General features: G+C 39.1%; 1 protein-coding gene and 1 long non-coding RNA gene across 2 annotated transcripts in view; one reads left to right on the top strand and one right to left on the bottom strand.

The window, feature by feature from the left end:
• The window catches only part of ROR1 (receptor tyrosine kinase like orphan receptor 1), a 404,523-nt gene that overhangs the window by 273,627 nt on the left and 108,107 nt on the right, over window positions 1-22,789 (top strand). Inside the window, exons 3-4 of the mRNA XM_060626612.3 lie at window positions 3,189-3,476; window positions 4,148-4,178. Coding sequence (XP_060482595.3) covers window positions 3,189-3,476; window positions 4,148-4,178 — 319 coding nt within the window. The remainder of the gene's footprint in view (window positions 1-3,188; window positions 3,477-4,147; window positions 4,179-22,789) is intronic.
• Window positions 14,318-18,864, bottom strand: LOC132673784 (uncharacterized). The gene is made up of 3 exons (XR_009608197.2): window positions 18,595-18,864; window positions 16,484-16,623; window positions 14,318-14,805 (listed from the first exon to the last, which is right to left on the bottom strand). It is a non-coding gene; the product is annotated as an uncharacterized LOC132673784 (long non-coding RNA).

The following is a 22,789-nucleotide window of genomic DNA, read 5'->3' as shown; positions in this document are numbered from 1 at the left end:
CACCCCCCAGTGGGGCTCGAGCTGCCAAAGCTGTCTGGTGGAATGGAAGTCAGAGAGGTCTGGATTAGACCTCAGTTCAGCCATGTGACCTTGAGCAAGTCACTTAACCTCTCTGGTCCTAGGTCTCCTCATTGTAAAGCAATGACAACAATTCCTCCCATGTGGGGCTATTGAGCGGGTGAATACTGAGGTAAACCCCCTGGCATACTATAGGATTCTAAATAGTCTATCTGTTCTCACTACTGTATTGGCCAGCTGGCTCAATTGAACTTTAAGTGCTTGGCTGAGCCTACGAATTAAAGGCCATTAGTGCTGGAGGCTCTGGGGACAATGTGCAGCTCTCTGAAAACCATGGGGCCAGTCAGTGCATCTCTGAGATTTCCCCATCATGATAATTAATGCTTCTTTCCTACTTTACCAGATTGTTAGAGGAGAACATGAGATTGAGTAACCTGAAAAGTATAATACAAAAATTGTTATTATAAGAAGAATCACTATGACAGTGATTAACATTTTGAGTACTTACTTTTTTGCCCCGCACTAGTTTAAGTGCATCCCATGTGTTACCCAATTTAATTTTAATGCTCTAACAATTTTGCCTGATTTATTATTCCTATTTTTTTCAGTTGCCTCTGAAGTACTCAGAGGTTAAGTAGCTTGCCTAAGTTCACTCAGATAACTGGGGGCAGACCCAGAATTCAAACCCAATCAATAGAATTTCAGAACCTGCCCAATGGAGGATTAGTCACTATGTTTATATTGGCATTGCTATCTCTATGTTTCTTTTCTACAGAGGCTACAAAGTTAGCTATTCTCTAGGTAGGAGATGGGTCTGTGAAGCCATGATGACAGCACCATAAAGTCACCTGTTAATTAATCTGTCTAGTCTGGTCGTAGCTCAAACACCTTAGGAACACATGTGCGTATATCTATCAGCAAACACATTCACAGATTGAGTATATATGTATATAGATTATAGGAACAATATCAGAGATAAAGATCAGAATATAAAGAAGCAAGGCATTAGCAAACTAATTTATGGGCTTGTGATTCTGTTATGAAGCATAATTATTCAGTGGTTTAAGTGGGATGAAAAGTGTCATTACAGTAACACAGTGAGTGATAGTCATACTTAATCTGTTTTCTACCACTCACATATGATAAATGTCATTCACATGTGTGACATCCTTCTGTGGGGCTGCCTAGACTTTGACATTTCTCCCCAATCTTTTTGTGGAAAATTAAGGTAAACAACGAGTCATTTATTTTGGACATTTATGAAAGCATTTTTATAGGAATTTGGGTACTTAAATTAACACCTTAGATATCTCCAAAAAAAGGTTATTTTTCAACAGAGTTCCATTAAATTCAACAAATCTATGCTCTGCCTGTGCTGTACCATACAGTAGCTACTAGTCACGTGTGGCTGTTCAAATTTAATTGAAAAATGCAGTTCCTCAGTAGCTTTAGTTACATATCATGTACTCAGTAGCTCACCTGTAGCTAGCAGCTACCATTTAGACAATGTAGATTATAGAACATTTCCATCATTACAAAGAGTTCTATTGGACAATGCTGCTAGACAGTAGGATACACTGAAGATGTAGTGATGACCAAAACATTCTAGGGGCACCTGGGTGGCTCAGTTGGTTGAGTGGCAGACTTCAGCTCAGGTCATGATCTCGCTGTTTGTGAGTTTGAGCCCCGCATCGGGCTCTGTGCTGACAGCATAGAGCCTGGAGCCTGCTTTGAATTCTGTGTCTCCCTCTCTCTCTGCTCCTCCCCCACCCATGCTCTGTCTCTCTCTCTCTCTCTCCTCTAAAAATAAATTTAAAAACATTAAAAAAGAACATTCTAGATGCTTGCCCTTGTGGGTTTATAGTCCTGCAGAGAGGACAGCTGTTTAATAAGCCATCCCAGGTTGGGGTTCAGGGAATTACAGGGGACAATGCGAGGGTATGGCAGGGGAGACCTATCCAAGAATGGCTGGTCTGGGAAAACGAAGCCAAAGAAAAGTCCTTATATATGAATAAGCGACCAATTAAAAAAATATATATATTGAACTTAATTTTTAAGTAACAAATTATTTTCTCTGCAACTGGATTCTGCAAGTAATATCAATGTGAGGTTTAAAATGTAGTATTGAGGAATATGCTTAAATAAAATTTATTTCATTTTTAAAATGTTTCACGTAATAAATCTCTAAGAAGCCAAACACAAAGTGTACATACAGTATGATTCTATTTGTATGAAATTGTAGAACAGACAAAATTATGATGATAGAAATCAGAGCTGCAGTTGCCTAGAATGGAGGCAAGGGTGCAGGTGGAAGCAAGGATTGACTACAAAGGATCCTAGAGGTACTTTCTGGGATGTTCATGATGCTCTCTCTCTTGGTAAGGGTATTGGTTACATGGATATATGCATTTGTCAATACTTATAGAAATGTATACATTTAGATTGGTACATTTCCTAAAATGTAAATTATGTCTCAATTAGAAGTTGAATCTATAGAATTGTATATTGTAACATGTTAATGGTTGATATGAGTAACATTATGGAAATACTCATTGCCTCATTACTTCGTCTGCCAGTGACCTGGCTGGCCTTTGTAACGCTTATATCATCACTGGCAAGAAGATTCAGCATCCTTCTTGATCTTGTGCCCTGTGGATGTAAATATGTGCTCCTGCTTTTCCAGTTTTTCATGCTTTCTTATCAAAAGTAGATAAACTGAAAGAATCTTTGCCAGAATGTTAAGAATGATGTTATTTGGGAGCAGAGAAATTAGAGGTGAATTTTGCTGCTTTTTCTTCTTCACTGTACTGTTTGAGTCTGTAACAAGGCACATGTATATTTCTATACTTTGAAACACAAAATCTCATTCTGTCTTGGCTTAGAAAGTACATTTACTTATCCACGAGTTATTATATAATCATTTGAAAACTTTGGGTTTTAAGCGATGGTTAGTATCACATTTCCTTGTAAGCAGCAGACTCCGTGGATGATTGTTTAGCAGTCGTGGGGTCTCAGTAAATGTAAAATTTCATGCCTTGTCTGTCTCCACTATGCCTCTCCTGTTCAGTTTCTCTCTGGTGCTGGGGCACATTGGAGTGGATTGGGGTTGCCTGGAGATGCTCGTTAGCTGTCTGCCCCTCTCATCTGCCTCCTTCACCCTGTGCTCACAGATTCTTACCTGACCCTTGATGAACCGATGAATAACATCACCACGTCCCTGGGGCAGACAGCTGAACTGCACTGCAAAGTCTCTGGCAACCCACCTCCTACCATCCGCTGGTTCAAAAATGATGCACCTGTGGTCCAGGAGCCCCGGAGAATCTCATTTCGGGCAACCAACTATGGCTCTAGACTGCGGATTAGAAATCTTGACACCACAGATACAGGCTACTTCCAGTGCGTGGCAACAAATGGCAAGAAGGTGGTTTCTACCACGGGAGTCTTGTTCGTCAAGTTTGGTAAGCCACCTCCTGCTGGGGATGGCCTTTGGCCATCATTCTCCCAGAGGGTGAGGAGGGAGGGAACGGGAACACACTGAGAATGTCCTATGTGCCTGGCAACCCGAAAGCTGGTACAGATGCATCCATTTTACATGTAAGTAGGCCAAGACCCAGTAGTTAAGTAGCATGTGCGTGGTTGCCCAGCTGGTAAATAGTAGAGCAGGAGTGGAGTCCCGATCTGTCTGATCCCAGAGCCCTGCTCTAAACCACCATGCCAGTGGGAGAGAAGATGGGAAGTTCGACACATGTATGCCCTTTCTCTGTCAAGATGCCATCAAAGACTCCTGCTGTCCCAATCCGTGTGATCCTATAACCACTCAGCCTCCCCCTGCAGACTCCCTATGCAGCGTGAGGATGCCTACTCTAGTGACTCATTTGTTAACACTTGTCTTAGCATTTTCCAGGCCCTGAACTGTGTGGGGTATAGACAGGTTCTCACTGGTATGTTTTTTTTTCTTCGAGTGGTTGTGGGGAACTGAAGCAAAATAATAAATCCCAGAAAAATAAATATCACCTCAGGGTGGTTGAGAACTTCAATCTGGAATGGTTTGACTGTACCCACACTTACCCTCCAATAACCTAGACTGACTGTTTTTTTTTTTTTTTTTGCTTTCCTTTCCTTTCTCCAGGCCCCCCTCCCACTGCAAGTCCGGGATCCTCGTAAGTACATTTATCTCCCTTCTTGTCACTTCGAAGTGTTTCTCCAAAGGTTTTTAGGGCAAAGGCAAAGTTGTCCTCTTCTTGGGCCAAAACACTGTTCCAGATTTCATTCCATTTTGCCCTACCCTCATTCCATTTTGCTTTTTCTCTGATATGAAGATTCACAAGAGACCAGCACCGGCAGTAACCTCAAGTGTGGTCATGTTGGTTGTGAACATGTTGATGAAAGCAAATATCTGCTTACATTTTCTACTTTAAAATTAATCTAACATTTAGTTGCCACAGTGGATTTGGTCACATCAAACAAAAAACAATACCGTGCTGGCTTAGGTTTTTAGCCTGAAAGGCTCTCTTCTGTGTATCTGAGAGTGTTGCATTCCTGATGCTCTAGTTATCCAACAGGCCAACAGTTGGGTGATCACCTTATTTTTATTGCCTTAAAAGAACCCAGAGACAGAAGTTCTGACTCACATAGGGGAAGAAAGCCCTGTGCCGGGTTTGAGAGTTACACACAAGTTCGATTCATTTTGGGTCCTTTGTTACTGGAATCTAAAGATCTCACTTCTTAAACTGATGCTATTCTTGATGTGCTTGCTCTTTCCCCTGGCTATGGTGTTCTATTCTTTCACTGTAGGAGCATCCACTTGGGGCATTTTTCTTTATATTTTTATTTAGGTGGAGAGAGCCATTTATTAAAAACCCTTGCTCTGCAAGAAAATATCTTCTTCCGAAGATACGCTTCCGAAGTAAAATTTATTGGGGCTCTACCACGAGAGCATCAGAATGTCTGACCTAGACTACACCCACAGCAAATATAACAGCCACTTAATTTGCTCTAATCCCCTCTGTGCCACTTAATTACAGTGTGGGATATTTTAATATATTTGTGTGTGCCTGGAGGCCCAGTGGCCCACAATCCCATTAATAAAACAGGTAATGGGTAAAAATAAACATTGGCCCTCAGCCACACTGTTCTGTTATTTCATCAGCCAATTAAAGGCAACTGTAAAAGAGCCTTTAAAATCACCCAAGTGCTAATTGCATTCTACTCGTCTAGGTAGAAAATATTGATTGATCTTAAAACAGGTCTGAAGTTTTGGTTGCTCTGCTTTGCATTCTCGAAGTTTATCTTTTTTTTTTTTTTTAAATCTCACTATTGGTTGATATGTGGAATCCTTTTGAAGTCTTATTTCAACTGAGATTAAAACTTTTGTTACTTGCTGTAAAAATGCTTCCCACCCTGGTGCCTTATTTGTTCCTATTAATCTGTGCTTCAAATGTGGCAGATAATCTGCATCCAAGTTTGATGAATGCAGTTCACTAATCTGCCTTTACTATGAAGCACTGAGCAATTGACGTCCTACCTGTTGTATTTGCATCAGAGAATTACTTTTTTATTATCAAAATTATTTTTAAACATGTATATGTCCTTACTTCTTGAAGTTTTCATCCTGCCTTTGTTACCATCTTTCTGATGAGCCCAGTCTGAGTCTCTCATGGTTTTCAATTTTATACAAAGATAGTGTACCGCTTTCACGAGCTGATATCTATGGAGAAGATATTGATGTCCTTAACGATGCTCAGCCACAGCTAAAAGTATCCTTTGATGTCAGGCCCCCCTGTTTCATGTTAGCTGTCTGATTATCCATCAGATTAGTAGCAGGAGCATGAAATGTACAGTTGCCATGTTAGCTTGGAGGGAGCTACAGTAAAATACAATCGAAGTTGGAAATCCCATGGGGCCTTTTGCAGGACAGTCTACATACTTGTTTTGACATTGCCAGTTGGCGTTTTGATGGACTTTTTTCTCTTTCTGTTAGAAACTGGTGACATATCCTACTTTTTTTCTCTTTTCACTGCTGCCACCACTGAACCCTATTTCTAAGAGTTCTTCTGTAACCGAGATAGAATGCTAGCTTCCTTCCCTATCCTCATAGCCCCCAACAAGCAGGCAGATCTCACTACAAGAGGTCAGGTAGAATGTAACAAAATGATAGCCATGGTGACTGTCACAGCTTTGAGGGTTGCTCTGAAAGTCTTTTGTCAAACTGCACAATACTTTTTCCAAGGTAGGAGTGAAATGTAGCTGAAACATTGCTCTGTTTACTTGAAGGTGGTGCAGCAGAGTGACCGCAAAGTACAATACAAGTCCACAACATAGTGAAATGTTTTGGGTGAATGAATCCTGGTGAGAGCCAAGTGCCATTTGATACCACAAAGCTACACAATCTCCAATGGAGGACTTGGAGGGTCCTTGAGATAATGGTCTAGGAAGGCAAAGGTGGTGAGACACTTGTCACTCCTTCTAGGGACTACATCAGATTTCCACACGAAGCTTATGGAATGGCATTTTACTATGTAGTAGGAGCAAGCCTGAGACGTTAGTTTGGCTTCTGTTCTTAGCTTCAGGCTTTATTTCTTCTGTCATTGCTGGGTCCTGGCCCACCCCTAACAATTATAGGGCCCAGGGCATGAGTACAAGTGGAGGCCCACATACCACACGTCTAAATATTTAGAAGTTATAAATCAAGCTAGCAAACTGTTAAATGAAATATGTTCTGTCCTCCCACATTGACAAATATACCTTCATAATGACAAAATCAAAAAATACTTATAAAGTTATGGTTTGTGTATGACTACAAGCCAAGAACTATCAAAAATGACTACGTTAATCATTATTATGCTGCTCTGGGTGTTTTGTTCGTGGCCAGAGATATTATATATGATTCATAGATTGTTATATATTAGTTCCATTATTTTTTTATTGCCTTCATTTCAGCAAAATGACTGCTTTTGTCATTTTACGCAGACTTTTACACGAGATTTTAGCATGCATTCTTTTGACAACAATGCCAAGTTAGACAAAAACTTTCTTCAGTTATTGTAATATTTAGTTTTTTAAAACTAATTTTAATTTGAAGAAATTGTACTCCCTGAGCCAGTAGCAGCTGTAATTATCAATTAAATTCCTAAAGCAATAGTTCAATTTGCTAAGAATTATAGCAAATGAACTAAGAACTTTATATAACATATTCAAACATAGTAATGGGACCATATGATAAAGAATCACATGATATTGCACAATATGTAATGAAACATTATAATAATATAATGTAATCATTAACCTATTATATATATTATATAGGTTGTTATATATTATCATATATATTACATATGGTGTCATATGATAAGTAATCACATGATATTACAAAATATTATATCGTATTATTGTACAGTATGTAATTTCATCTGTAAATCAGCACCATGCTTCATGTTATCCTATATATGCACAAATCTAAGAACAATATAAATTGTTTAATGTGTTAGTTTTCTACAGCTGCTGTAACAAAGAATACTGAATTGGCTTAAACAACAGAAATTTATTGTCTTAAAGTTCTAGAGCTTAGAAGTTCTAAATCAAGATGTTGGCAAGGTTAATTTGTTCTGAAGGCTGTGAAGAAAGATTTCTGTCTTCTTCTGGTGACCTACCATAATTCTTTGGCTTGTCAATGCATCATCTCAATTTCTGCCATGATATTTACATGGCATTCTCCCTCTGTGCGCATGTCTCCAAATCCCCCCACCTTTTTTTAAAGATTTTATTTTTAAGTAATCTCTATACCCAACGTGGAGCTCGAACTCACAATCTTGAGGTCAAGAGTTACATGCCCTACTGACTGACCCAGCCAGGTGTCCCCAAGTTTCCCCTTTTTATAATGACACCATTTGTGACCCACTCTAATGACCTCATTTTAACTTAATTACCCCTGTAAAGACCCTATTTCCAAATAAGGTCACATTTTAAGGTCCTGGGGATTAGGACTTCAACATATGAATTTTGAGGGAACACAGTTCTACTTGTAACACTTAATATTGTGAAATTATTCCCAGCCATGAGACTATAATCTTGCAAATATTATCCTAATTTGTAAGAACTTTCAGAATATAAAGAAAAATAGGAAAACGGATGCTTGGTAATATTGAGAATGATAGTTTCTTGTGCAAGAATCCACTGAGGAAGAATTTGACATGTTGATTAATCTTTTTCTCTTCCTGAAGTAATTTTGCCACTGCAGTCCTTCCTGTGCTCCAAGCAGTGCCCATCTCCTCCATCGGTAGTGACTCAACACACAGACTTTCACAGTATACAATCACGGTTGCCTTCTGTTCTAAGAACCTAGGGCAAGGGATGTAGAGAAATGATCCCTGGGGCAGAACAGTGTTAGTCACAGGGGTGGATGTTTAAGGTTTGGTTACATTATGGCAGCCCCGAGTGCCAGATCCCAAGAGGCAGAGGACCCCATGTGTATATTAAACTTATTTTTCAGTAGGTCCAGGGAAGGGGCCCTTCTTTAAAAAGAAACAAAAACAAAACAGTTTTACTGAAATATAGTTCACATACATCAAATTAGCCATTTTATAGTATAAAACTTAGCATTTTTAGTATATTCACAGAGTTTGTATAACCTTCACCACTATCTTGTTTCAGAACATTCTCATTATCTCATAAAGAAACTCCTCTCATCCCCTGATAATCTCCAATCTACTTTATGTCTCTATGAGTTTGCCTATTCTAGATATTTCACGTAAGTAGAGTCATATACTGTTTGTCCTTTTGTGTCTGGCTTCCCTCACTTAGCATGTTTTCGGGATTTATTCATGTTACAGCATACATCAGTACTTCATCTTTTCTATGCCAACTTGACACATAAATCTGACCATCACATTCCGCAACATTATCCTTGACCTCCTTTTTCAAGATTTTTTGGGGGAGCTATTCTGGGGCCTATTGCATTTTCATGTGAATTTTAGAGTTAGCCTGTCAATTTCTGCCTAAAAGCCAGCTAGAGTTTTGATAAGGATTGCAATGAATCTGTAGATTAATTTGGGTAGTATTGCCATCTAAACAACATTAAATCTTCCAATCCATGAGTTCAGGCTCTTTCCATATGTTAAATTTCTTTCACTGATGTTTTGTACATATTAATATTCAAGACTTGCTCCTCTTCTGTTGAATTTATTTCTAAATATTTTATTATTTCTCATGCTATTAGAAATGGAATTTGTTTTTTTTTTTTAATTTTGCTTTCAGATTCTTGGTTGCAACTCTATAGAGATAAAACTGATTTTTGTAAATTGATCTTGTATTTTGCACCCATACCGAGCTCATTTATTTGCCCTAATAGTTTTTTTGTGGATTCCTTATGATTTTCTATGTACAAGATCATATCATCTGCAAATAGATATTGTTTCAATTTTTCCTTTTCAATCTATATGATTTTCATTTTTATTTTTCCTGCCTAATTACTGTAGCTAGAAACTTCAGTGCAATGTTAAATAGAAGTGGCAAGAATGGACATTCTGGTCTTTTTCTTTATTCTAAGAGGAAAGCTTTTATGATGCTAACTGTGGGTTTTTTGTAAATGTGTTTATCAGATTGAGGACATTTTCTTTTATTCTTTTTTTATATTAAACATAATTTATTGTCAAATTGGTTTCCATACAACACCCAATGCTCATCCCAACAGGTGCCCTCCTCAATGCCCATCACCCACTTTCCCCTCTCCCCGACCCCCATCAACCCTCAGTTTGTTCTCAGTATTTAAGAGTCTCTTATGGTTTGCCTCCCTCCCTCTCTGTAACTTTTTTTTCCCCCCTTCCCTCCCCCATGGTCTTCTGTTAAGTTTCTCAAGATCCACATATGAGTGAAAACATATGGTATCTGTCTTTCTCTGCCTGACTTATTTCACTTAGCATAATACCCTCCAGTTCCATCCACATTGCTACAAATGGCCAGATTTCATTCTTTCTCATTGCCAAGTAGTATTCCATTGTATATATAAACCACATTTCCTTTATTCTTTTATTCTTATTTTGTGGTGTTCTTAAAAAAAATTTTTTTTAATGTTTATTTATTTTTTTTTTTAATTTTTTTTTTTAATTTTTTTTAACGTTTTATTTTATTTTTGAGACAGAGAGAGACAGAGCATGAACGGGGGAGGGTCAGAGAGAGAGGGAGACACAGAATCGGAAGCAGGCTCCAGGCTCTGAGCCATCAGCCCAGAGCCCGACGCGGGGCTCGAACTCACGGACCCGTGAGATCGTGACCTGAGCTGAAGTCGGAGGCTTAACCGACTGAGCCACCCAGGCGCCCCAATGTTTATTTATTTTTAAAAGAGAGAGACATACAGACAGACAAAATGCGAGCAGGGGAGATACAGAGAGAAAGGCACAGAACCGGAAGCAGGCTCCAGGCTCCTAGCTGTCAGCACGGAGCCTGATGTGGGGCTTGAACCCACGTCTATGAGATCATGACCTGAGCCAAAGTCAGACACTTTACTGACTGAGTCACCCAGGTGCCTCAAGTTGTGTGATTTTTTTTATTATGAGAGTGTGTTTGATTTTGCCAGATGCTTTTTCTATGTCTATTGAGATGATCCTGTCTTTTTTTAAAACTTTATTATATCAATGTGATCTGTTACATTGATTTTTTTATTTGTTTTATTTTTTTAATGTTTATTTATTTTTGAGAGAGAGAGACAGCATGAGTGGAGGAGGGGCAGAGAGAGAGACACACACACACATAAAAAAATATATGCATACATATATATCTTTGTATATATATATATATATATACACACATATATATATACATACACACACACACATATATATATACCACTTTTTCCTTATCCATTTGTCTATCAGTGAGCACTTAGATTGCTTCTGTATCTTGACTATTGTAAATAATGCTACAGGAAACATAGAGGTGCATATATCTTTTAGAATTAGTGTTTTTGTTTTCTTTGGGTAAATATCCAGTAGTGGAATTACTGGATCATGTTGTACTTATATTTTTAAGTTTTTGAAGAACCTCTATACCATTTTCTACAGTGGCTACACCAACTTAATATTCTCATCAGCAGTGTACAAGGGTTCCTTTTTCTCCACATCCTCACCGACACTTGTTATTTCTTGTCTCTTTGATTTTAGCCATTTTAACGGGTGTGAGGTGATATCTCCTTGTGGTGTTGATTTGCATTTCCCTGATGATAAGTGATGTTAAGCATCTTTCCATGTGTCCCTTGGTCATGTTTGTCTTCTTTACAAAAATGGCCTCCTTCCCATTTTTTAAAAATGTTCATTTATTTATTTTGAGATAGTGTGAGCGGGGGAGGGACAGAGAGAGAATCCCAAGCAGGCTCTGTGCTGTCATTGTGGAGCCCAATCCAGGCTCCATCTCATGACCGTGAGATCATGACCTGAGCCAAAATCAAGAACTGGACACTTAGCTGACTAAGCCACCCAGGTCACCTCCCACCATTTTTAAAAACTAGACTATTTGTGGGGGTCTTTTTGTGTTGTCTAAGATCTTTATATATTTTGGATATTAACCCCTAATAGGATATGTCATTTGCATATATCTTCTCCCATTCCATAGGTTGTCTTTTATTTTGTTGACTTCACTATGCAAAAGTTTTATTTCGATGTAGTCCCAATAGTTTATCTTTGCTTTTGTTTCTCTTGCCTGAGGAGGCATGTCTAGAAAAATGTTGCTATAGCCAGTGTCAAAGAAATTCCTGCCTGTGTTCTCTTCTAGAATTTTTATGGTTTCAGGTCTCATATTTAGGTCTTTAATCTGGTTTGAGTTTATTTTTATGTATGGTGTAAGATAGGGTCCAGTTTCATTCTTTTACATGTAGCTGTCCAATTTTTCCAGCACCATTCCAGCACCATTGAAGAGACTGTCTTTTCCCTATCATATATTCTTGCCTCCTTGTCATAGATGAATTGATCATGTAAATGTAGGTTTAGTTTTGGGCTCTCTGTTCTGTTCTGTTGATCTGTATGTCTATTTTTGTGCCGGTACCATACTGTTTGTAGTATATTTTGAAATCTAGAATTGTGGCACCTCCAGTTTTGTTTTTCTTTATCAAGATTACTTTGGCTTTTGGGGTCTTTTATGTGAAAACTGGACATTTAAAGTAAGACGGCAACTCAAATTAGATCACCTTTCCTCTGATGTTGGCGTGTGCTGTTGTTGCTATTGTTTGTTTAGTGACTTCCCTGGAATAATTCTATTTAGTCTATCTTCCCTATCATCTGTGGCTACCGAAGTCTTTGCTCAATTGGCTTACTGTCAAAGGAGGACAGAGATTTTCTTAAACCAGTAACTCTCCCACCCTTTGCCGAGGGGCTCTGGGTGTGTTTGAGGCCATGACTTCAGCACTCCAGTAGTTTTCAACACTGCCTTTGCTTCCATTTCCTGCCAAAGGTGAGACAGTAAGGCTTTCCTGGGCACGCACAAGCCCCTCACATAAACACATCCTTCTGTCTCCCCAGAAATATGTCAGAGATTTTCAGAGCCCCCTAGGAACATCTTACTCCTTAAATCTCCCCTTTGAGCTTTTGAGTTTTTTGGCCAGGCTCTTGTTTTTCCCAACTTGTGTTGCTACCCCAGGCAACTATGAGTCTTTTTCAACAAATGTCCTGAAGCTAGGGCTTTTCCTACTGAGAGGTTCTAAATCTAGTCAAATAAAGACAAGCCCTGTAAACAGAACTTTTTCAGCATGCTGCTAGACTGCTCAAATAGTGCCAGTTCTCTGGAGATGGGCTTTTGAGGCATTCCAACCCCCTCTGCCTCCTCCACTGACTGTTAGGCTGTTGGTTTTCACAGCTGCTGTGGTGGTGGGAGCTGCTGGTTTTCAAGGTTACCACAGAACTCAGGAGAGGGAGATGAGAAGAGAGCAAGTTAAAAATCCACAAAACTCTGTTCTTACCAAATCTTAGCCTTTTCCCCCTTGTGGCAAGCCTTTGGCTAATTTTCAAAGTTCTTAAAATGTTGATTTTCACAACTTTTTGCCGGTGTTCTCATTGCTTTTAGAAACCATTCCATATTGCCTGCTTGTCTCTCATCCATGTCTAAGGACAGTACTGGGTGGGTGCTGTCTTGGGAGGCCTCTGAGGCCCAAGGACACTGCTCCACATGCCAGCCTCCCTTTGTTGACCCTTTTCCTCAAAACAAGACAATGTCCTGGGATTCTTTGCAAACATTACCTCTCTGTTCCAGAACAGCTCTCCAGGGAAGATGTTTTGATCCCCATATTATCAAAAATGTTCCACAAACACTAAATGGCTTTAGTTGGACCTAGTTCATATCTAATTTCTTCAATTTTAATATTACAAGCTCCTTAAATTGAGTGAGGCCTGAGGAACACCAATATCATATTTTTTTATATTTTTCATGGTTGCTTTAGGTCTTCTCCTGATATATAACTTGAGCTTTTTGACAGGCAAACGGATCCAATCCAACAAACACTAAGCATTGATTCAGTTTAACAATTATTTATTAATTACCTATAAAGTGCCAGGCTCTCAGCCATCTTCTGTAGAAACTACGAAGACTGCACTTTGCCCTCAAGCTACTTACCCAGTATGCTGGGGCCAAAAAAATGAGCCTTCCCCAGCACCAGCAAGTGCAGTGGTACAGCTGCTCTGGAAAACAGTGCATCTATGAGATGGTGATTACAGTTTCCATCTCATAATATAGTCATTAGCAGTAATGAGCAATGAATATGGAGCACATGACACCTAGTAGAATTCAGTTTAGTATTCCTCAAGTGAATGAGATATTTATTGAGTGACTGATTCTACTGTTTCACATATGGGGCCTAGTATATAAAGTTCAATGAATTTAAGTTGTATTTCTTTCTTTCCTTTCATCCTTTGAGACATCCTGCAGAATCAGCCTATAAAAGGGGCATGGTATAGGGACTCCTGGGTGACTCAGTCAGTTAAGCATCTGACTCTCGATTTCGGCTCAGGTCATGATCTCACAGATCCATGAGACTGATCCCAGTGTCGGGCTCTATGCTAACCTCGTGGAGCCTGCTTGGGATTCTCTCCCCTCTCCCATTCCCCTGTTCCTGTGCTTGCTCTCTCTCTCTCTCATAATAAATAAATAAACATTTTTTAAAGAGGGAGGCATGATAAAAAAAAAAAAAGGGTATCCATCTCATAGGGCTGTTGCAAAGAATAAATGAAATAATAAGATAATGCATGTAAAGTAGTAGCTAGCACTGTGCCTGGCACATATTAGGAGCTTAATAATATATATTGACTGACATCATCATCCTTATTGTTACTGTTTTTTTAATTGAAGTATAATTGACCCATCATTGCTGTTTGAGCTAAGAAGCTATGCCTTCTTTCTAGGCAGAGCCCTTCTAGACAACATTCCCTGCTGTGAACCCCAACAAGAGACCTCGAAGCCTTTATTTCCTTTTTTCTTTTATTGACCTTTGGCTAAAGTCCCTTTTTGTAGAAAGACAAAGTGACCAGCTTTTGATGAATTCTTTCCTTCTCTTATCTGCTTCCAAGTCTCAGCCATAGTGAAGAAGTGTTACAGGGCACTGGCCCAGACCAGGAAGCGATAATGTAATTTTCAACTCAAGATAAACTCAAGGATAACTTTCAACGCAGCTACTCGGGCAGTCCAAGGACAGAGGTGCCTTGTGGAGGGGAAACCAGGAAGTCACTCAGCAGCTGGCCCAGGACACAGAGGGCCATCACTTCAGTGAAGTAACTGACCTCCGTCTCTTCCTCAAACTGCCTGAGACTCAGCGCTCTGCAGAGAAGGGGCAGATGGAGGGAATGTGGAGAGATTAGATAAGAAGGATTTCCCAATCCCAGTGGGGGATAGATCCAAAAGTACAGAAGGTTGAGAAGCCAAACTCTCATATCCCAATCCACCCCCATCACTCAACAATTTCCACTGTATGAATGGGGTGTGGAAAGCTTCCAGTTAAAACGATACTTGTGAATATTGGCAAAGTGTATCTTTGTGTGCAAGGGCACATTTAAAGAGAGAAGAGGAAAGATAAGTCCTCGCTTTCTAGGAACACACATTCTGAAAGTGTGTCTACCAGGCCATGAGCCTTCTCAGTCTAGGCGTTAGTCATGAATGCATCTCCACACCTCGCCCAGCACCTAGCACATAGCAGATGCTGTGCAAATTGTGTTAAATTGGACACTGAGAGTCTGTGTCCTGAAATTTTTTCTCTACATATGACAAGGTTTTATTCATTTACTCAACTCATTTTTTTAAATGTTTGTTTATTTATTTTGAGAGAGAGAGAGAGAATCCCAAACAGGGCTTGGGGCTTGACACGGGATTCGAACCCACAAACCCACAAACTGTGAGATCATGACCTGAGCCGAAACCAACTGAGATGGACGCTTAACAAACTGAGCCACCCAGGTGCCCCTGATTCAACATATTTTCATCAAGTGCCTTCTGTGTTCTAGGTCTCTGGTTTTTAGAAGCTTTTTTCAAATCATGTAAGTGAGTACCAGGGAGCAAAACCAATCTAAAAGTCCTCATTCTATATCATTTACCCATCCCCTTCCTGTGTTTATGAGTTTTAATATTAGCTCCTGCTGTAAATTACAGAGCAAGTACTTTTCAAGAAATGGAGAAAAATCTCTGCCTCAACTCTGGCTGTGGGTGAACAGAAGGCCCCAGAGGAATCAGAGTGTGATTCATTTCTCTTAGAAAGCTCTGAGTGTACAAATCAGTAGTGAACCTGTATTCACAAATCACACGTAAACAAGTGGTCCCTATTTTCCCATCAGCCTCCAGGGCCTGCCAGTCAGAATCAAATTACAATGTGTATATAAATCACATGGGGATGTTGTTAAAATGCAGATTCTAAAGGTATAGGTCTGGGGTGAGGCCTGACATTCTGCATTTCTAACACTTTCCCGGTAGGTGCTGGTTCTGCTGGTCCACATATGTTGAGAAACTAGGGTCTAGAGAAAAAGTACCTATCTGGGTTCTAGTCCTTTCTGTGTCATTCACTAGCCAGTGACCCTGGACATACTGCTTACCTTTTGGGGGGGCCTCAGTTTTTTTTCTTTGCAAACTGAAGAGCTTGAGTTCAATGTCATCTAAGAGTCCTTCTAACTCTAAACTTTATGACAGATTGCCACTCAATTTGCTCATTCCTTTATTATAGTTAAGACCTCTTAAAGTTCTGAATTTCATGCAATTTACCCTTGGGTTCTTTTTCTCTGCTCTGAGGTGTTAATAGTCCTCTTTAATCTATTGTTGTGCTTGCATGTTGCCCATTCTAAGCATGACATTATATAGTGGGATCAGTCCATGAGAAAGATTTTACAGAGAATTCTCATGTGGGACCACCCCCCCCCCCCATCCCCGTCCCACTCACCAGCACAAAATTATGAACTGGTGTGGTATCTGCCCTCCTGGGTAAAGGGGAAGTAGCTGTCTGTGAGCTGAGTACCTCTGTTTGAAGTTAAGCAATGGGATCACAGCAGGAGGCATTGTGATGTGGTGATGGAGACAGCCTTCTGATGTCTTCACATGGGTGTTTTGAAAGCACTGATCTGATGACATTGATGCCTGACTGGCAGACTCTAAAGCCTGATGGGAAAATAAGGACACATGTGCGTATGTGACTTCTGAATACAGGTTCATTTGTACACTCATAGGACTTTCTAAAAGAAACGACCAGATTGTACAACAAACACAATAAATGACATGTTATGAATAATCTTGACTAGGCTAAAAGTTGATGATGCTACTCAAAAGATCAGCAACAGATAGAAGCCACAGCTCTGCCTAGACTCAAGGGACAAAGAGAGGAAGTGATTTTACCAGAGGCCAAGAGTAGGGTCATCTGTAGAGGTTGGCATGATGGCAAGCCCATTTTGTGGGCACAGGAGCCACGAGAAGCTCTTCCTACTGATCACCCTAGGCAGAAAGCAGGTGAGGGGAAACAACTTCCTTTCTCTGTCTCCACTTCCAAAATACCAGCCCGTGCCTTCCATGAGGAGAGCTCTACACGACGCTACCTGACATGGGAAGCCTGAGAACTGAGCCTGCAGAAGTCACCTCTCTTATGGATCCTGAGCAGAACAGAGGAAGGGCTAGGAATGAATCTTAGGGCAAATAGGTCCAGCACTAGTGTCAATACCCCAGGTTGATTTCTATGCCACTGGACAGCTGGGGTGGAGGCCAGCTACACGGATACCGTGAGTTGAAAATAGCGTATTCAACACTGCTATTCTTGCTTAGTCTTCAGGTAGGACCATCCAGTGGACAATTTGGGTTGTGGAACTGAGATCTAGGACAGAGGTCAGGACTAAAGGGGTAGACATGATGGCCATTTTGCGTAAGTGAATTTGAAGAGGGTGAAATTCCCAAGAGAGGTTATAAAAAGGGACAAGAATAAGATCCCTTACATTCGTATGACTATTTATAATTTTCAGACCTTTTTTTTCATGTTTTTTGATCTTACAGCGTCCAATAGTTTTGACAAGATAGCCTGGTGTTTTACTTTCCTGTCCAGAAATATGGAAAAATTGATAAATGATTATCCCTGTGCTCTATCTTATCATTACAAGTTCTTTTTAATTGTGTAGAGGGGTGCTCAGAGTCTAGACCTCAATATTTATGAACTCCTGGGGGCTAAAAACAAAGACAGAAAACTTGTAGAAATTTGCTTCTTGGAACTCTAAAGACAGAATTTGTTAAGTGGTAGGAGTGCCTGGGTGGCTCAGTTAAGCATCCAACTCTTGATTTTGGCTCAGGTCATGGTTTGTGAGATGGAGCCCCACTTTGGGTTCTGAGCTGACAGTGCAGAGCCTGCTTGGGTTCTCTCTCTCCATCTCAAAATAAGTAAGTAAATAAACATTTTTTTTAAAAAAGAATTTTTGGGGGGTGCCTGGGTGGCTCAGTTGATTAAGCATCCGACTTCGGCTCAGGTCATGATCTCGCGGTTCGTCGGTTTGAGCCCCGCATCGGGCTCTGTGCTGACAGCTCAGAGCCTGGAGCCTGCTTCGGATTCTGTGTCTCCGTCTCTCTCTGCCCCTCCCCCACTTGTGCTCTGTCTCTATCAAAAATAAATAAAATGTAAAAAAAAAAAATTAAAAATAAATAAATAAATAAATAAATAAAAAAGAATTTTTTTAGGTGCTAAACACTAAGTGCTAGTCTGTGCCAGACATCTTTATAAAACCTTGCACAGGATGAACTCACTGAATCCTTTGAGTTGGGCACTATTAATTTCCCATTGTACAGATTGAGTAAGTCACTATCTTAGTTTGGGCTGCGGGGAGACTGGGTGGCTTATCAACAACAGAAATCTATTTTTCACTGTTCTGGAGGCTGGAAGTTTGTGGTCTGGGTGCCAGCATTTTTAGGTTGTAGACCATCTTGCTGTATGCTTACATGGCCAAATAAGGGAGCTGTCTGTGTTCCTTTTATAAGGGCGTTAATCTCATTTCTGAGGGCTTTACCCTCATGGCCTAATTACCTCTCAAAGACCCCACCTCCTAATACTATCACTTTGGGGGTTAGTTTTCAACATAAACATTCAATCAATGCACTCACTTAAGGAGACTCATCTAGCAGAGGATGAAACTTCAATCTGGGCTCAGGCAGGTAGACTCCAGGAGTCAGGCTTTAGCCTCACCTGGGGAGGCAATCAATTGATGAACTCTTACATGAATTACACATGAGCTACATTATGTGTCTGATTGCTAAAAGGACTCACAGAACTCAAACAGTTTATCCTCATGGAGCAGTTCTATTACAGGCAAGGAACATAGCACAGCAATGGTAAGAGAGAGATCTGCAATGCAGGGGATCTGGAGATCTCAGGTGCAAGCTTTGTACTCCTACAACTGGGTTGCACAGGACATCCTTTGTCTGCAGGTCAACCAGTCAGGTTGTAGTGGAGGTCTCACAGTGAGCTGGCCACATAGGAACATTCTACAAAGTGACAAGCCTCAACTGTCAAAACCCCAAGACTCCACTGACCCTAGGTGCAAATCAGAAATCCCACTATTATTACTAAATAATGCTAACAAGCTGATACATTCTGACCTAACTAAGTCATGAACTCATGGAACATCATTTATCTTTTGTAAATACATTCCATAGTGATTGCCAATGGTTGGTGGCTCTTCAGATTAGTCTGGGGTCAATTTAAGTCAGCTGAGATAAACCCATGCTTTTCAACCCTCTTGCCCTTGCTTAGCGTGTAGGTCAGGAACCTACTCCTAGAACTTGGATAATGAAGTAACCCAAATACAAATGATTGCCATTGGGATGTGAAGTGTTCTATACATAATGGAAAAGCTATCATGGATCTGTCATTACAAACATCTGTTACTTCAGCAGATGGCCTAATATTTTTGTGACTGGTCATGAGATGATCTCACAGTTCATGGAATCAAGCCCTGTGCTGGGCTCTGTGCTGACAGCACAGAGCCTGCTTACGATTCTCTCCCTCCCTCTGCCTCACCTCCCCTGCTCATGCTCGCTCTCTCTCTCTCTCTCTCAAAATAAATAAATAAACTTTAAAAACAAAGAGAATATGGTGAGTGCTGTAATATTCACCTGTGTCTCTAGAACAATGTTGCAAATTAGAAACAATGCAAATCATGTAAGTAATTTTAAAGTTACTAGCCACATGAAAAAAAAGTTACTATATGTTAACTAACTGGAATTTAAATAAAAACTTAAAACCATACAAAAAAAGTAAAAAAAAAAAGTGAAATTCATTTTAATCATATTTTTGACTCAACTACATCCAAAATACTGTAATTTCAACATGAAATCAGTATAAAAGTATAAAAGATATTAACGAGCTATATTTTTTTAAAAGTCTTCAAAATCTAGTATGTATGTTGCATTTATAGCAATCTTAATTTAGATAATAAATTTTCATTGGAAATACTTGATCTATACTTAGGTTTTATAAAATGAACGATTAAGACCATAGATTCACATTCCCAAATTGTTCCAAATATACTCAAAGTTTTCCAATAACCAAATCAAATACCAAAAAAAAAAAAATATTTTTCTTTAATATTCACATCCATATTCCAAAACTGGTTCATTTTTTTTCAGAAGAATTGATTTGACTTTGCAGCACGAGAATATCAGTTTTTAAACTGTGTTTACTCATGTTAGGTAAATTTACTGAATCTTATATTAACTCAGTATTATATTGAATTCAAAATTGTATTGCATGAATTGAAAAGAAACACTAAATTTACCAATACCAACAAAGCATTCTTCAAATTTTTCCTGTAGTCTTTGCAATTTACAAAACTCTTCTAGTTATAGTTAAAATCTCCTGCCTATCATTTCATGCTAAGTGTGTAAAAGCTTTGATTGTTGGTTTGTATTATGAAACGTCTCAGTTACAACATACATTCTCATACCTGTCTAGTTAGGTTACAATAAGCTTTTCCTTTCCTTGGAACTGCAAGTTTAGTTGTTTATATCCAGTGTGGTATCAGTGGGAAAATGTAAATCATGTTGCCATTTTTTGTCTTTGATTATTGAGTAGTTGGCAAGCATCCCTTCAGTTTCAAAGAAAATCTTGAATTGGAGTTAACAGCAAAGTAAATCTTTGTAAGACTCTTCCACAATTTAATCAACAAGTACTGGAAAAGAACACAAGATCATTAAATTCATTGCCTTTGATTCCTTTCAACATTTCTATAAACTGGCAATGATTCCATTTTCATGCATATATGAAACAATTTCAACAACTGTATCCATGATGCTTTTCACAGAGTCAGCTTCAGAAAACTGAGCACAGATATTTTCAGTGTGTATCATACAGTAGAAAAAAAGCAATAAAGAAACCATCAGTTTCATTTTAAGATTACCATTAAGTCTAGATTTTTGACGTAACAGCTGAAGTACCATCATGATAGAAACTAATTTTTTTATGTCTAACTGAAATTCTTTGACAGCGCTGAAAGATTAAAACAAAACAAAACAAAACAAAAAAACCCACCCACTTTAGGAGTTCAATTTCATAGGCTGCAAATTGACATTTCTTTGTGAATTTAGAAGTCATTTAAGGTAAAAGGTACCTGAAATATTAATTGGCCAATTTCTCTTTTATCTCTTGACTCATCTAAATTAAAAGAAAGAAGTTTTCAAATTATGAATCAATTGATCTTTGATTTTATTAGAAAGGTTTTACATTCTCTAGGCTATCCATAACTAAAATAATAATTTTTTCCTCATCTTTCCATCTAAAAGTGGTTTTATACCTGGCCAAAGTTACAAGTTCAGATTCTGTTAAAATCGTGTAAGGGGTGCTTGGATTGGCTCAGTCAGTTAAGCATCTGACTTTGGCTTAGGTCATGATCTTGAGGTTTGTGAATTTGAGCCCCACATCAGGCTCTGTGCTGACTCAGAGCCTGAAGCCTACTTCAGATTCTGTGTCTCCCTCTCTCTCTGCCCCTCCCTTGCACGCACGCTCTCTCTCTCTCTCTCTCTATCTCTCTCTCTCAAATAAATAAACATTTTTTAAAAATTTTTAATTGTGTAAAACAAATTTTGTTAGGGCATTTCATTCTGATTTTAGATGACTAATTTCATTGATTCCTTTTGACTGTTGAAAGGGATCCTTTTAAAAATCAAAATAACTGTATATTATTTGCTGAAAATGCCACCTTAATGTTGTCTATTTTATTATCTTTAATTTTTTTTAATACAAGAAACAACTTTATTTGGCTGTACTCAATTGACATTCATTGTGAACTTTGCAGCATATCTTATTCCAGCCTCTTTTTCCCATTACTGTTCTGGTCATAGTCCAGTCCAATCTCCACTCAGTTCTGCATCAGTAATATTACCTGAAGTAATGATGTGTTCATTTTAATCTTAAAGTTTTCCATACTTTTCTTAAACTAAGAAAATGAATTAACTATATTATAATGAAAACAATAGTATTTCAATTTAATTAGTGACTATGATTTACATAGGTTTTTACCATAATTTATGCTGTCTGCACAAAACATTCAAATTAGCACATTACGACGTTACAGGGTGTATAGAAAAAAAATCATTTGAACTGATTCAGTCTGTTTACACCTTCTGGATTTGTGGTATATTAATATGTAATTTTGGAAACAGTACAGTCAATATATGCAGTATCGTAAAAGAATAAAATCTTATGTGATGCAATTCAAGTAAAATGATTCAAAAATTCAAGTAAAACAGCTTCAGTTTTCAATTCCATTTAAACTAATTAGAATTAAATAAAATTTAAAATGTCATTTTCTCAGTTACGGTAGCTGCATTTCAGCTGTTCAACCGTCACACCTGTTTAGTGGCTGCCGAATAGGACAGCACAGCCCCAGAATCTAGACAGATCATAAAGCAGCAACAGTCTGTGTATCGTGTCCACTCTTTATTCCCAGTGCATAGCAGAGCACAGTAGGAGCTGAAGAACAATTTGTTCCGTTAAAATGAAATCACGGGTTTAGCACAGTGACTGGCATTTAGTAGGCATTTGTTGAAGTCCTGATGGAATGAAGGATATGCCATGTGGTCGTTCATTTATCAGTGACTCAGTCTTCAGGCAGCCATGGCCCCTTGGTGAGCCCACTCCCCCTCGCGACCACTTTCTCTGGTGAAAGGCAGTGCATGCATGGCACTGTGGCGTCATTGTAAACAGTCCTGAAGGCTCTATCCCCCTAGGGTTTTTCAGGCTATGTCACTGAATTCAGGGCCAAAAAACCCCAAGAAGTCCAGATTCCTAACCCTAGAAAGG

Source organism: Panthera onca, chromosome C1 (assembly GCF_046562875.1).
Source record: "Panthera onca isolate mPanOnc1 chromosome C1, mPanOnc1 haplotype 2, whole genome shotgun sequence".
In the NCBI taxonomy this organism is placed as follows: Eukaryota; Metazoa; Chordata; class Mammalia; order Carnivora; family Felidae; genus Panthera; species Panthera onca.
This window is presented reverse-complemented; position numbering and strand designations above follow the sequence as displayed.